This window comes from Schistocerca gregaria, chromosome 8 (genome assembly GCF_023897955.1).
Source record: "Schistocerca gregaria isolate iqSchGreg1 chromosome 8, iqSchGreg1.2, whole genome shotgun sequence".
NCBI classification, from domain to species: Eukaryota; Metazoa; Arthropoda; class Insecta; order Orthoptera; family Acrididae; genus Schistocerca; species Schistocerca gregaria.
Genome location: NC_064927.1, coordinates 500,482,862 through 500,499,248, shown reverse-complemented (window position 1 = coordinate 500,499,248; position 16,387 = coordinate 500,482,862). Strand labels below are relative to the sequence as shown.

Here is a 16,387-nt window from a genome sequence, read left to right as displayed (position 1 = left end):
ATGACCATGTCCATATACATAACACTCACAGGTGACTGTTAATTCTTAAAAATCACCATACACAATAAAGTGCATATTTGCACATCTGTTTACATATGTGTGACAAGTTCCATAATTGAGGACCCACGTTACACAAAAATCCATGATGTACTGAGGATAAAATGTTGTTATTGTATACAAAATCTTAACAGTGAGTGTGAAGAAGGCCTACGGCTGAAACGACGCAACAGTGCATAAGTAATCTACAGGTCAACAATTGCAGGTGGCATGGAGCCATTTAAGAAATTTATGGGGACTGCAGGCCTGAATGCAAATAAAATCATTAGCTGAGCATCATAGTAATTCAAAAGGATTTTCCCTTTCTTAATGTCACATGACTAAGCCATAATTAACAGCAAAATGCAAGAGGAAAGCAGAATTACACCTACTAGTTCCAGATAAACTTTTACATGGTTTCTGAAACATACAGAAGAAGAAATGTTTCATATATCTAGTTACTGCACATTAAAAACTGAAAATCTGTTTTTGTATAGGTTCTGCATCACAACAAAATAGACAAACAGAAACTGATTTTCTTTCCAATTTACAATTTACTCCTTGAGCCCTTTAATTTTATTGCAGGAACAAGAAGACTGCCAACAGAGGTCAACCACTGAGTGTATTTTGCAACATCATCAAAGAATGCTATCAGAAACTATATTACCATGTCACTGTATAGAGAAAGGGTTGAGAAACAGACAGGCATACAAACAAGATGTTGAACATTACCACTCAACTTACGACCTGCATTCTTCATCACATAACAGTATTCAACATGCTCTGTGTGTTCCCATCTGCACCTCACCTCATTACTTCCCTCACACAGTGAATTAGTTAATTAGTGTCTTCTATGTTCCATAGACAATATACACAATAAACAAATCATGAGAAATATGCCAACTGAGCAAAATATTGTATGGACAATTACAAAAATTATTTATATTACTACAAACTGGATAGTGACAGGTTTGTAATTGACTTCTTATACAAAAGTTCCTTTACAGTATAAAATAGTTCATTGGTAAAATACAATTAGATGTTAGACTATCTGGCCTAATGTGGCACAAGGTCAAGCTGTCTAACAAAAACCTGAACAGGGTGGAGTTCTCAAAATTCTTTCTTCTGACACCAGCCATACTATTCAAAACACCCTTTTTTATGTACCAAAAGCCAATTGTATTAACATTTTCTAACTTATTACATAATACGTGCTAGTTGCAAGGGTTTATGATGTACATACTGCACCCTTCAGAAATTATTACAGGATATATAAAATGATCTGCATTGTAAAGTGTGATTACACAATATAAAATCCAGGGTCAACAAAAATGATGAACCTCATACGTTTGAGTTTTTTAAAAAAAGTCTATGATAGATGACTGTTTCCCCCCTTTAAACCTCTTCTGTGATGCTGTATGGCTCCACTTACACAAATGTAGATACCAGCAGACATTGCTTGCTTCTGTCCTGTAATGTACTGCAACACTGCCTCAATCGTCCTGAAGCCTTCTGAACATGGGATAAGATTTCTTCTGTCATATTTGTTTGCCTCCTCCACTTGTGTTACTTCCCCCTGTGTCACTATATCCACAATATCACTATCAGTTAGTTCATCAACTTCATTATTTGCCATCCATCCTGTGACATCCTCTGCATCAACATCCTCACAGCCCAGTAGATTTTTGAGCAACAAAACGATATCATCATTTCAATCTTTGACTTTGGTTTCACACATGGATTCAAAGTTAAAATGTCCATATTCAATGTCTAAAAGAATTTTCCGTGACCTTACGAGTGATATTTTTGGAAACTCTTCCCATGCATCAGCAAACCATCTTATGACATCTAGCAAATCAATCCTCTTCAGAATGGTTACATTATTATTAATTGCCAATATCAAGAAACTGAGAAGGTGGCTGCAATACTACATCTTTAGCATTCGATGGATGCTGACAAGAGCAATCACATTTTGGTTGTAAAAATAATGCTTCAATATGTCTATCTTCGAGTTCAGCGCTGGCAGGACGTGTAGGTGTATTATCAAGAAGCGGCAGAGGTTTCTTCAGTAAATTCTTGTCTCTCAAATAATTCTCTACATCTTGCACAAATTCATTTTGAAACCATATTTGCAAGATTTCTAAATTCATCCACACCTTCTGTTGATTGGCGTAATGTAGGGGCTATGATTGCTGATTTTTCATGTTTTTAAAAGCTCTAGGTTTTTATGATCTCCCTATTAATGTAGACCTAAGCTTGTGGTTCCCAGTTTTTCATTACTGCAAGCTAATACGGTAACTCTTCTATGGTTTTCATGTATCTATGCTGCAGCTTCCTTTTTTCCAGCAATCGTTTTCACAGGGAGCATCTTGTAAATTACACCACTCTCATTGCAACTGTACAATTGTTCACCAGAAATTCCCTCCTCATCAATTAACTTGGAAAGATAGTCTTTAAGCAATGTCACAGCCTCTTTGTCAGTGGATAAAGCTTCTCTATTAATGGTATTTTTCCATCGAGTCCTCTCTGTCAATAGAAAAAAGCCTCTCCACTGGTAGTAAATTCTAAATCTCCTCCTACTATTAAACACTGAAATTATATTGTTTTTACCTGCAATACTGGCCCAATAATGGAAAAACCTTTTCCTCTTAAACATTCATGCTACAAAAATACAACTTCCTTAACTTCTTTGTGCTTACCTTGCAACATCATCGTCCTTACTTAGATTCCACTTCTACTAGCTAGGGAAACACATCACTTTTCAATTTCTGCTCTATTTTTCTTCCAGTCTTCAACAGGACTTTTTCCTACTCCTATCTCCAAAGCAATAGTTATGGATCCCACCCAGAATCCAGTTGTATTATAGCATGTAGTTTCTGATCCATAGTCACTACATTTTTTTGTTTATCACTCATTCTGAACTCTTTAATTAAAACACAAAGCACAGCACAAAACAAAAATTTAACAACGCATGCACTATGGACATCTGATATGCAACTGAGGAAACAAAGAACACAGAGCTGCCAACAGACCAGTCTCTACATGTGTTTACCACTGTTGTCTGTGAGTGCTGGAAGAGGGCTTTTAAGTATCATTTCTTGAAGAGTGGTTTTGGTAATTTATTAAATATTAACAATGCAACCTGTATTTTATAACTGATACTCTAGATGTGCTAGAAGCACAAAAGATAAATTATAGATGTGCTACAAACACAAAAGATAAATTAAACATTTTGAAAGGCCACAAAGCATTACAGCTACTGCCCACTTGCTAAGCCGTTGGAAAGGTACTGCAGTACAATAAATTAATCCTCATTATATCATGGAGAAGTAGTATTGTGATATTAATTGAGTAAGCTGGATTAACTAGGTCGGTTTGACGGAGGTCGGATTGTCGCGAGCAGAACAGTCAGGAGTCTAGGTGTACTATGAAATGTAGTCTGTCTGCAAAGGAGACTGCTTACCAATTACCACAGCAGACAGAACTAACAGTCTGAGATATTGAGCACATACAAAGAAGAGCAGTGCCAGTGTCACAAGTCTGTCTGACTCATAGAAGATCACTGAAATGCTCGAGAAACCTGAACCGGCAGGCACACGAAGAAAGATGTCAGTTATTCAGCTAAAATCTAGTTACAAAGTTTCATGGTCCAGTACAAAGTGACAGAACACTACTCCCATGCAGAAAGTGTCCTTGGAGACAAACTGCAGTGTGTACAGAGGCAATAAACAGTAATTCTTCCACTGCTCCATCCACGAATGGAATGGGAAGAAATTGTAATACATGGTACAATGGGAAGTATGCTCTACCACATACTTCTCAGTGTCCTGCAGAAAATGTATGTAGATATAGAAGGAGCCAGTAATAAGAAACAACAACATGAAAACCCGTATGCTATGTGTCAGACATTGTAGTTTCCATAATTAGATTGTCACAAACTTTTAAAATTTGATTGTGTGTGTGTGTGTGTGTGTGTGTGTGTGTGTGTGTGTGTGTGTGTGCGTGTGCGTGTGTACCCCCGCACGCGCGCTTATGTATGTGTTTGTATTAGCTCAAAAAGGAGTTATCTGATACCTGGCAAAAGTTTTACTCTAGTTCATGGGCCTGTTGGTGACTCAACACCTCTGCTGCTGCTGTTGTTGTTGTTGTTGTCTTCAGTCCTGAGACTGGTTTGATGCAGCTCTCCATGCTAATCTATCCTGTGCAAGCTCCTTCATCTTCCATTATCTGTTGCAACCTACATCCTTCTGAATCTGCTTAGTGTATTCATCTCTTGGTCTCCCTCTACGATTTTTACCCTCCACGCTGCCCTCCAATGCTAAATTTGTGAGCCCTTGATGCCTCTGGACATGTCCTACCAACCGATCCCTTCTTCTAGTCAAGTTGGGCCACAAACTTCTCTTCTCCCTAATCCTATTCAGTACCTCCTCATTAGTAACCTGATCTACCCACCTAATCTTCAACATTCTTCTGTAGAAACACATTTTGAAAGCTTCTATTCTCTTCTTGTCTAAACTATTTATTGTCCATGTTCCACTTCCATACATGGCTACACTCCATACAAATACTTTCAAAAATGACTTCCTGACACTTAAATCTATACTCGATGTTAACAAACTTCTCTTCTTCAGAAACGCTTTCCTTACCATTGCCAGTCTACATTTTATATCCTCTCTACTTCGACCATCATCAGTTATTTTGCTCCCCAAATAGCAAAACTCCTTTACTACTTTAAGTGTCTCATTTCCTAATCTAATTCCCTCAGCATCACCCGACTTAATTCGACTACATTCCATTATCCTCATTTTACTTTTGTTGATGTTCATCTTATATCCTCCGTTCAACTGCTCTTCCAAGTCCTTTGCTGTCTCTGACAGAATTAGAATGTCATCGGCGAACCTCAAAGTTTTTATTTCTTCTCCCTGAATTTTAATACCCACGCCAAATTTTTCTTTTGTTTCCTTTACTGCTTGCTCAATATACAGATTGAATAACATTGGGGAGAGGCTACAACCCTGTATCACTCCCTCCCAACCACTGCTTCCCTTTCATGCCCCTCGACTCTTATAACTGCCATCTGGTTTCTGTATAAATTGTAAATAGCCTTACACTCCCTGTATTTTACCCCTGCCACCTTTAGAATTTGAAAGAGAGTATTCCAGTCAACATTGTCAAAAGCTTTCTCTAAGTCTACAAATTCTAGAAACGCAGGTTTGCCTTTCCTTAATCTAGCTTCTAAGATAAGTTGTAAGGTCAGTACTGCCTCACGTGTTTCAACATTTCTACGGAATCCAAACTGATCTTCCCTGAGGACTGCTTCTACCAGTTTTTCCATTCGTCTGTAAATAATTCGCTTTAGTATTTTGCAGCTGATGCTTATTAAACTGATAGTTTGGTAATTTGTCACATCTGTCAACACATGCTTTCTTTGGGATTGGAATTATTATATTCTTCTTGAAGTCTGAGGGTATTTCGCCTGTCTCGTACATCCTGCTCACCAGATGATAAGAGTTTTGTCAGGATTGGCTCTCCCAAGGCCGTCAGTAGTTCTAATGGAATGTAGTCTACTCCTGGGGCCTTGTTTCGACTCATTCCCAACAAAGCACCAGACGAACATAAACAGGACCCCTGAAGTCTTTAAAAGCATGATATTATGCTGAACAGCTAAGCTAATCCTATAATGTTACTAAAACAGCCTGGAAGACAGTAAACAAAGAACATGACAATACCAAACTTCCAAGTTGCAGTACTTTAACACTAGGAGAAAATGGTATGTCGGTGAGTGAGTCAAGCACAGTATGTGAGGCCTTCAGAATATTTCGGAAAGACATGAAGAGAAGAAATTAATGAACCAGCAGTAATCTAAAAATTCAAAATAAAACCATCTGAAGGCTTGGATAGTATATCATCTGCATTACTTAACATACACAGAAATGAATTAATAAAACAATTAAACTGGCCAGGGGACCTTCCCTAGTCTTTCAAAAATTGCTGTGGTGTGACCAGTGTACAAAAAGGGAACAGCCACTGACAAATAATTACAGGCCAATTTCATTTACTTCAACGTTTGGCAAATTACTTGAAAGGATAATTCAACACCAAATCCAGTCTTTCTTCTGCGAATACACCCTATTAAACAACTTGCAGCACGGGTTCCTAAATGGGTGATCCACAATAATGGAGGCAACTTTTTTCCACGAACTACTAAAAAGACTGGATAAAGAAAAGAAAGTCACTGGGACTTTTTCTAGATTTATCTATGGTCTTTGCTTCTATGAATTATTCAGTACTTTTATCCAACTTAGAAACTAATGATAGACGTGGAATGGCACTAAATTCCATAAGTTCTTGTCTCGAAGACAAAATACAGTGACATGAACTATGTTGTAAGAATGAAGATAAGATCTTAACAGTACAATCAACATACAAGACTCTCAACTATGGAACCACCAGGGATGTATTCTCAGGACATTTTTGTTTCTTGCATAGCACAGCCACAAAACAGAAAACTAGTGAATTATGCACATTATACATCGTTTATTAGCTGGGGCTATACTGAACAGCTAACAGCGGAAACATCCAACACATAAATTTTGAGGCACTGTGATTGATTAACACCTTATGTGAAAGAGCAGATGTGCTACGTTGCATGAAGATTACCTACAACATTTGCTTATTAAAACATTTTACAAATATAATAACTCCTCCTGTTCTTCAACAAATACACTATGGATTAATCTACTCGTATATGGAGTGTGGCATTGAAATCTGGGATGGAGGCAACCACAGTCTAAGTGGATAGGGTACTCAGGCTTCAAAATAGAGCAGTTGGAAAAAGTGGTAATATAAACAAACACCAGTTCTCTAGGGGCTACTTCAAGTTTAATTTACTGACTGCTTAGGGCTGCTCATTGCATGTCTTTTGCACAAATATGTTTGTAAAAGAGAATGAAGAACAACTGTAATGAACAGAGACAATCAAAATACACGAACTAGATGTGACTACCACAGGATATGGGTCATAAAAGAGCTAGGGGTCACAGTTCACAGACTACTTGCAGCTGGAAGACAATTCAATAGCCAAATAATAAAGAGAAACTCCATAGAAAGCTTTTAAAGGATGTTTATTCCCAGAATTCTGAACTCCATTGTTAGGAGCACTGCTTTTGTGTATTGCACTATATTAGTGGTGATAAATGTTAACATAAAATATCTTAAGTGCTACTTGTTGTATACGTTCGTTATAGCATGAAATCACTGTTATAGATGAAAAAAATCATGATATCCAAAACTATAAAGTTATTGTGGGTAAATAAAAATTGTTATTTCCACTTGGTGGTTTGTTAATTTTACTCCTAAATTATTTACATTAATACGAGGTGGGATATTTTTGACAGTAAAAAAACAGAATGTGCTTTAACTTTTATTTACCGAGCCATGATTTTTTGTTACAATGTCTTCTACCTTCTACTGCTGTTTGTGATCCGACTAGGCTTTTCCATCGTTCGTTTTTTTTTTTTAATTTTATATTTATTTGCAGGCCATTATTATTATTATTATTATTATTATTATTCAATCATCTAGAAGCAAACTGACTTACCTAAAACTGAACATTGCTACTGTAACATTGCAGCTGTAACTGCCAATAGCATTTGTGAGTGATAGAATATACATTTTTTCAGCCTTCTGGATACTTTTAAAATTTAAATACAATATGTACATTCGTGGAATAAAGTCTACTCAAACTGCTCCTTTAATCAGAAATCAGGTGGCCATACAATAATAAAGTATGATGATCAGATCCCCGCAGCTGAACACAACGGGCGTAAATAAATCACACAGTGAACTCCACTCAGGAACCATTAACTATAGTAGCAAAAATATAAGTCATAACTTGTGTAAAAAGTACGGGAGAGTAGGCAGTAATGGCGTATGCAAAACAAAGTTCCGTTCTTGGTGTGAAAAAATTGATCCGTCGCCAAAAAAACACAAAAATTCATCGTCAGAAAGGAAATATGATACCAATGCCTACAGGGCCAGACTAAACCCACCTACTCAATTACGAAACAGATACAAAGCGCTAAGCAAAATAAGTGAGGGTAGTGCTTCAGAAAATATTTTTGAAAATACGCAGGTACATGTTTCAGCCGTTGCTGCTCCCCTGAATAGGCCTACGTGCAATTCATGTCAACATATGCCTAGGTCACAGCAAAAAGTACGTAATCACATGGGAAAACTGCACATTCTAGCTGATAGCTGCGGGCGCGGAATAGCCTCTCTTGTTAATGAGGCACCAGTTGTGAAATCTACGAGTTATGTCAAGCCTGGGGCTTCCCTTTCAGGGGTAATTAAGAATGTTTACACTGATGAAATTATCAAGTTGACTTCAAAACACTTTGTAGCTTTGTTTGGTCGCTCCAACGATGTATATAAAAATGAAACCTCTAAAGCCTGCTCAGAATTGAAAAAAAGCATCTGGCTCTTTTGTCTCATACAAACATTCTCTTTGTCAATATTCCACATAGCTATGATCTGCCACGCTGGTCTTGTGTGAACAAAGAGATTACTGCTGCTAATGAGAGTTTTTCCACTATATGCAGTCAATTCGAAAATGTTTGTGTTGTTGATATTAGTGGCATTGGTCGGAGATTCCACACTTCTCAAGGCCTTCACTTGAATGGCCTAGGGAAGAAAATTGTAGCACAAAAAGTATTGGATGAAATAAAAAGGCACCAGCAAACACCTGCAGCACCATCAACAACAGTAACAGTAACACCACAAAAATCAATAACAGCAGGTTCATCACAAGTAGCAACAACAACAGAAGCAACAGCAACAACAAAATCATCACCATTAGCAGCAGTAAAATTACCACAAATGGTCAAACCACAATCAGTAACTGCAACTAAACCTTCGGCGGAAACAACAGCAAAACCAACAGATACTACAACAACAGATCCACCATCAACAGAAATGGTGCCAATAAAAGAATCAAAGGCAGCAACAGCATCCTGTCAGCACCACCACCTCAACCACTACCACTACCACCACCACCAACTCCGGCCACAGAAACAGCAGCAGCAACAACAGCAGCAGCAACTGAACCAACAACAACAGTAGCAGCAGCAACAATACCATCAACAACAGTTGCAGCAACACAACACTGCCTAAGGAGGAGTCAAAGACAAGGTACATCTACATCATTAAATAAGGATTTTTTATGGCTTCAGACAAAGAAAAGGAAAAGATTGTGACAAATCAGCAAGAAAATTTGCAGATAAGTCACAACTAATGTGGAAAAAGCGGCACATTACCAGGTAATGACAAAAGAAAAAATACTTGCAAAACAGTCAGAATAATGTGTCAGAATATTCAATGCCTCATAAACAAAGTACTAGATCTAGAAGTAGCTTTAAATAATCTTGCTGATGTCTCTTGTATTTGTTTATCTGAACACTGGTGCAAGGCTAGTGAATTAAGTCTAATAAATATAAGCAAGTTTAATTTAGCATCACATTATTGCCGAAGTGTTTTTAAAAATGGTGAGGTATGCATTTACTCTAGAGTAGGACTGCAGTTCAAAGTGAAAACAGAATTGAACCATCTAAATAGAGAAAAACATTTTGAATCATGTGCCATAGAGTTAAAAACTGAGGAGAAGAGTGAAAAGCTAGTTGTCATTACAATATATGGATCTCGACTGGGTGACAAAAACATATTCTTCAAAAAAATAGGAGCAGCATTAAACACTTTTTATAGTAATGAAGTGAAATTATTTTTATGTGGAGATTTTAATATTAACCTGTTAATTGAAAGTGATGAAAAAAGAAAGCTTTTGAGTATACTCAGCAGCTTCCACATGAAACCACTCTTTACAGATGCCACCATAATAACAGAACTGTCATCTTCTCTTTCAGACAATATTTTCACAAATATGGAGAATGGTATCACTGAGCCACTAAATGTAAACTTAGGTCTTTCGGATCACAATACACTATTAACATCCATAAATTATTCTATCCCCATGGCAGTAAAATATAAGTGGGGATACTTTCATCCAGTTGTTAGCTAATAAAACCTGGGAAGATGTCTTTGCACAAACAACAACGGAGGAATCTTTCAATGCTTTTTCTAGTACATTCATGTCCCTATTTGAGATGTGTTTCCCAAAAAAGCTCACAAAGATCAATGTCATGCCTAGGAACAACAAGCCAGTGGATAACACCTGCTATTAGAGTATCTAGTCAAACACTAAAACATATCAGTCAACTCAAAAAAGATAACAAAGATGAACACTTCACAGATTATGTTAAGACATACAAGAAAATTTACAGGAAGGTGATCAAAACAGCCAAGACAATGCACAAATGACAGTGTAACTGCTGGGTCAGCAAACAAATCGGAAGCTATATGGAATGTAGCAAAAAATGAAATAGGCCCAAGCAAAAATGTTAGAAATCCAGATGACTTTGTTTTAAAAGATGATCAAGGTGTGCTAGTCAGAAATCTTACTTTAGAAAATTACATTAATGACTAATTCATAAATAGTCCAATCAATCTGAGTAAAAATTGTTCTAAGATTAGTAGAACATCAATCCCTGAAGAACCTCCCACGAACAAATTGGAAGTTAATCGAATAATAAAAACAATGAAGAATGAAATTTCCTCAGGGATTGATACCTTGCTCAGTCATGATGAGATGTGCTAGTGTCATACCAGACCACTCTCACACATCATAAACATATCATTTTCAGAAGGTGTCTTTCCACAACGATTAAAAATTGCAAAAGTAAAACCATTGTATAAAAAGGGCAATACAGGGTGTTACTAAGGTATGGCCAAACTTTCAGGAAACATTCCTCACACACAAATAAAGAAAAGATGTTATGTGGACATGTGTCGGGAAGCGCTTAATTTCCATGTTACAGCTCAGTATGTACTTTACTTCCTCGATTCACCGCCATGATTTCATACGGGATACTCTATCTGTGCTACTAGAACATGAGCCTATACAAGTACGACACAACATGTGGTTCATTCACGATGCAGCTCCTGCACATTTCATTCGAAGTGTTCGTACGCTTCTCAACAACAGAATCAGTGACCGATGGATTGGTAGAGGCGGACCAATTCCATGGCCTCCACGCTCTCCTGACCTCAACCCTCTTGACTTTCATTTATGGGGGCATTTGAAAGCTCTTGTCTACGCAACCCCGGAGACTCTTCGTGCTCGTATTGTGGACGGCTGTGATACAATACACCATTCTCCAGGGCTGCATCAGCGCTTCAGGGATTCCATGCGATGGAGGGTGGATGCATGTATCCTCGCTAACGGAGGACATTTTGAAGATTACCTGTAACAAAGTGTTTGAAGGCACGCCGGTACGTTCTGTTGCTGTGTGTTTCCATTCCATGATTAATGTGATTTGAAGAGAAGTAATAAAATGAGCTCTAACATCGAAAGTAAGCGTTTCCGGACACATGCCCACATAACATATTTTCTTTCTTTGTGTGTGAGGAATGTTTCCTGGAAGTTTGGCCGTACCTTTTTGTAACACCCTGTATACATGAAGTGGGAAACTATAGACTAATAGCTTTATTATCGGTATTTTCAAAAGTAATAGAGACAGTCAGGAAAAACAGAATTACAAATTAGCTCGAGAAATTCAATCTATTGTCTGTAAACCAACACGGCTTTCGCAAAGGAATGAGTACAGAGTCAGCCATCACCCAATTCATTGAAAATATTGTAACGGGGCTAGATAAGAACAACAGTACAGTAGGAATAAATTTGGACCTCTCAAAGGCATTTGATACTGTCCAACATGATATCCTGCTAGACAAATTAGAATATGTCGGTATACGAGGAGTAGCTAAAAAGTGGTTTCAGTCATATCTCCGTAATAGGAAACAGGTAGTAGAAATTGCAACAACAAACAGTAAAAACCAAAGTATTGTTTGCAGATCGGATATTCAGACTGTGCCAATTGCGGTATCGCAGGGGAGTGTTCTTGGACCTCTCCTATTTCTTCTTTACATAAATGATATCAAGATTCCAGTAAATGGTACTCGTATAACCCTGTTTGTGGATGACACAAACATTGTAGTAACTGACATAAACCGGGTATTGCTAACATCTGCAACCAGAGTTATAGAATATTTGCAAAATTGGTTTGAAGTGAACAAATTAACCATAAATATCTCTAAAACTAATTATATCCATTACAGGAAAGCAAAGTCACACACTGATCTAAATCTCAGAATAAAAAATAAAGAAATTGTGAGAGTTGCTACCACAAAATTCTTAGGTGTACATATAGACGAAAATTTAGACTGGAAATCCCATATCCTGTATCTCTCGCATAAGTTAAGCTCTGCTTGCTTTGCTTTACATGTTATTAGCTTTGTATGTAGTAGGGAATGTAGCAGAACTGTTTACTTTGCTTATATACATTCTGCTATTACCTATGGCCTCACCGTCTGGGGTCATAGTAAGAAAAATCTCAAAACCATCTTCACTCTACAAAAACGAGCTGTTAGAATAATTACCAACTGTTCAAGGCTAACTCCTTCAAAGCAATTATTTAAACAGCTGAATATTCTACCCCTACCGTGCCTCTATATACAGAAAAGCGTAATTAATGTAAAAAGAAATATTAACAATTTCCAATCCAACTCGGATCTACATACTTACAACACAAAAAAGTGCAATGGCATTCATATAAAAAGAGTTAACAAGGCTTTGGCGCAGAAACAAACAAACATACAAGGAAGCAGATTGTATTAAAAACTACCAGTAAAGATAAAAGAAATAAAAAAAATCATCTTCATTTAAAGAAGCAGTATTCAAATTTTTAATGATCAACTGCTATTATAGTGTAAAAGAATACCTGGAATAGCTTCATACTAAACAATTATATTTATGTACTCTGTGCCAATAGTAATTTTTATCTGATTGTTGCTATGATCTAAATAAATAATATGTACAAAAGTGCTAGAATTGTATGTGTTATATCTTTCTCATACATTAATGTAAATAATCAAAGTTGTACATGCTATTTCAATGTGGTCTGATGTTATGTAGTCTAATATGCACATCTATAATCTGTATAGTATTGTTCACCCTATATATATATATATATATATATATATATATATATATATATATATATATATATATATATATATATATTAAAAACAAAGATTCCAAGACTTACCAAGCGGGAAAGCGCCGGCAGACAGGCACATGAACAAAACACACAAACACACACACAGAATTACGAGCTTTCGCAACTGGCAGTTGCTTCGTCAGGAAAGAGGGAAGGAGAGGGAAAAATGAAAGGATGTGGGTTTTAAGGGAGAGGGTAAGGAGTCATTCCAATCCCGGGAGCGGAAAGACTTCCCTTAGGGGAAAAAAAGGACAGGTGTACACTCGCACACACACACACACACACACACACACACACACACACACACACACACACACACATATATATATATATATATATATATATATATATATATATATATATATATATAGTAGTTTATTCATCCAGAGACAATGTACATGCATATATACTATGTATTTTTTGACGACATCCATGCAATGTACATTGTCTCTGGATGAATAAACTACTACTACTACTACTACTACTACTGTCATTCCTATCACAAAAATCCGTGGTTGAAAACCTTACAAGCTCCCATGTACCTAATCAGAATATGGATATATGAAATAGTCCTTTTTAAAGTCACAGAAACTTTCATTTTATAATGTGCTATCAAAAAGTACCCAATAAGTTTTTGAAACTCACTTAATGCTGTCTGTATGAGTTCTTTAAATAAAGAAATGGCCAGAAAGCAGACAGCCACTAGAATGCCGTTTAAAAGAACATGGCATGATTCTACACGAAATGGTTGCCTTTCTTGTACATTAAGCTACTCACTGGGTGATTTGTTAGGGGGAGAGGAGAGGGGTGGAGTTGCAACTTAATAGATAATATGAACAGAGGTGAACCCTGGCATTTTCCACATAAAATCCTTGAATCTACATTATCAGATAACTGACTGATGGAAAGATCAATTACATGTCTCTAGCTGTATTCCGAATTTGCAAAATTCCTAGTTTCTTTATTTTAGTTCGCCAGTGGTTTGTCAAATGTTTTTGCACCAGAATACATAAGGCCACTCTGAACCTTAGGCAATGGCTGTTGTTTTGTGTCAGTACGAATCGCCGTTCATCATCACAACACTGGCAATTTCTTTGATCTCGAGTACATATTTACTTATGTATTATTTCAGTGCATATTTATAACTGAATTGTAAATCACGTTAACTGTTATTTGTAAGATATAATTCATGTAGATGTTAAGGTCGTACAGATGTTACATATGTGCGTAACTAAAAGTAACCATGACTACATTATCTTGAAGCAGACAGTGCAGTTGCAATTAAGTATTTGACGGTAAAGTTCAGGTCTTCCAAAACTATTTTACTTATGTCACTTGTAATAAAATTATAATGGGCCAGAACGTTACCATTTCTAATAATGACGACGACAATTTATAACATAAAAATAATAATGACTATGAGAACAAGGGCTTTCATTGCAACCACAACAATAGTAACGCTGAAAAACAGCGGCGATTATTACAAGGACAGTACTGTACCGTATGACAATAACAAACATGACAGTAACACTAGAGATAATATTGATTTTAAAAAGTATAGCGAATTCTGTCGTAATAAAAAGAGTATCTTCTTACCTCCCAGTGACGGAGTTATGAGAAACGTAATCACAGTAAAGACCCAGCAAGTAACCTGTGAACATCCGTGAACATCCATTACAATATTGTCTTAATTAACTTGAACAATTTAAAAGAAAAAACTGATTATCTTGCAACGCAAATTCGTCGCAAAAACCTCAAAAGGGCTGCACTGTGCGTCACTTCATTGCTCGCTGTAAGCTGGGGCAGTGAACACCCAGGGGCGGCAACTTGAAAGCAGTAAAGTGACGTACACTACTGCTGCCCCCTTTGCCATTATAAGCGACCTTCCAAATATTATCTGGCGTACGGCTCTAGCTCATAAGTGGCTGAGTAATCAGACTTTACTTGGAATAGCAGCTGCCCTGGCAAATACGATGATTTAATGTGATCATCGGTTTTTTCCTAGTGTGAAACAAAGAAAAACTTTCAAATAATAGAATGCTGTGCCACAGCAACTGAACCTGTAAATTTGAGAAATAGTTTCTGTGTCATTTACAGCGTGTTTTATATCCGTGGGAAGAGGGTGGGGGTGGGGTGGGTGGACGCAGAATTTGTGTGGGTAAATATGCATGTACTCATCGGCGTTACACTAGGTGACGAACACCGAGCTGCGGTCGTAGTGTACTTACGTGCATGTTGACTGGAGCCAGCGCGCAAGCGGACTGTTGCGTGCGAAGCGCCGAGCACGACCTTTATTGGTTTGCCAAGGCTGGCAGGCCGCGCCTCCGATGCCGAGGAGGTTTTCTCGCAGTGTGTGAGTGTACCTGCGTCCAGCCGCACGGCAGAGGACGGACACCCAAACCGGCGCTGCCCTGAGTCACGGCTCTCGGACACGTGGGCTGGGTCAGGTCGCGGCCTGTGTTGTGGGTGAGGCGGGCGGCTGGGCAGGGCCGTTGAGAGCGCCAGTCCGCCACTGCAACAGAACAAAGTGACTGGGTTTTTGGAAAAACCGACGTTTTGTCACCACGTAATAGATGAAGTACATTTTAACATTATAGGGCCGAACACGGTTGAAATACTATACAAAAAATGTCACGTTTTAAATCTTATGTATAACTATAGTTGATGGCATCACAATAAGAACGTTCTCCACTGTTGCTGATACTGAAATGTTGTTGCTTGTTTACTTACTTCTGCCGTGTAGATCACTATTTAAAAATTTGAAAATACTGCCTCCGCCTTGTTTGTACATACCGTATATCAAATACCAATCTTTACTTAAAGGAGCTTCTTAAAAGAGGAAAAGATCTTCGAGTATATGTATTATTACCACTATATTACCCAGGCCCAAGCTACACGAGCCACCGCCTCAGGCGCCGCAACTGTTGAGATTTCGCCACAGGCCGCATCGCAGTCGCCAGATAGCGAGCAGCCGCTGAAACTGCAAGACCTGTCTGTGTACAGCACGGATTACAACTAGAAGCGAAAACTGACAAGGCTAGAAGTTTGTGAGGGAAAGGAGGGGGGAAGGGAAGAGGCGAGAAATGATAACCAATGAACGCTATCGTTTGGTACATTTAAAGTGAAGTTGGTACGTCTGTTATTTGATCACTGCTTCTATACAGTCTGTGTATGTCTGAAGC

At 37.7% G+C, this 16,387-nt stretch overlaps 1 protein-coding gene across 1 annotated transcript in view; it reads right to left on the bottom strand.

The window, feature by feature from the left end:
* LOC126285360 (neurogenic locus notch homolog protein 1-like) overlaps positions 1–16,387 on the bottom strand; it is a 248,272-nt gene that overhangs the window by 165,896 nt on the left and 65,989 nt on the right. Inside the window, exons 2-3 of the mRNA XM_049984683.1 lie at positions 15,434–15,717; positions 14,802–14,856 (exon numbers count right to left, since the gene is read on the bottom strand). Of these exons, the coding sequence (XP_049840640.1) occupies positions 14,802–14,856; positions 15,434–15,439 (61 nt within the window). The 5' untranslated portion in view covers positions 15,440–15,717. The remainder of the gene's footprint in view (positions 1–14,801; positions 14,857–15,433; positions 15,718–16,387) is intronic.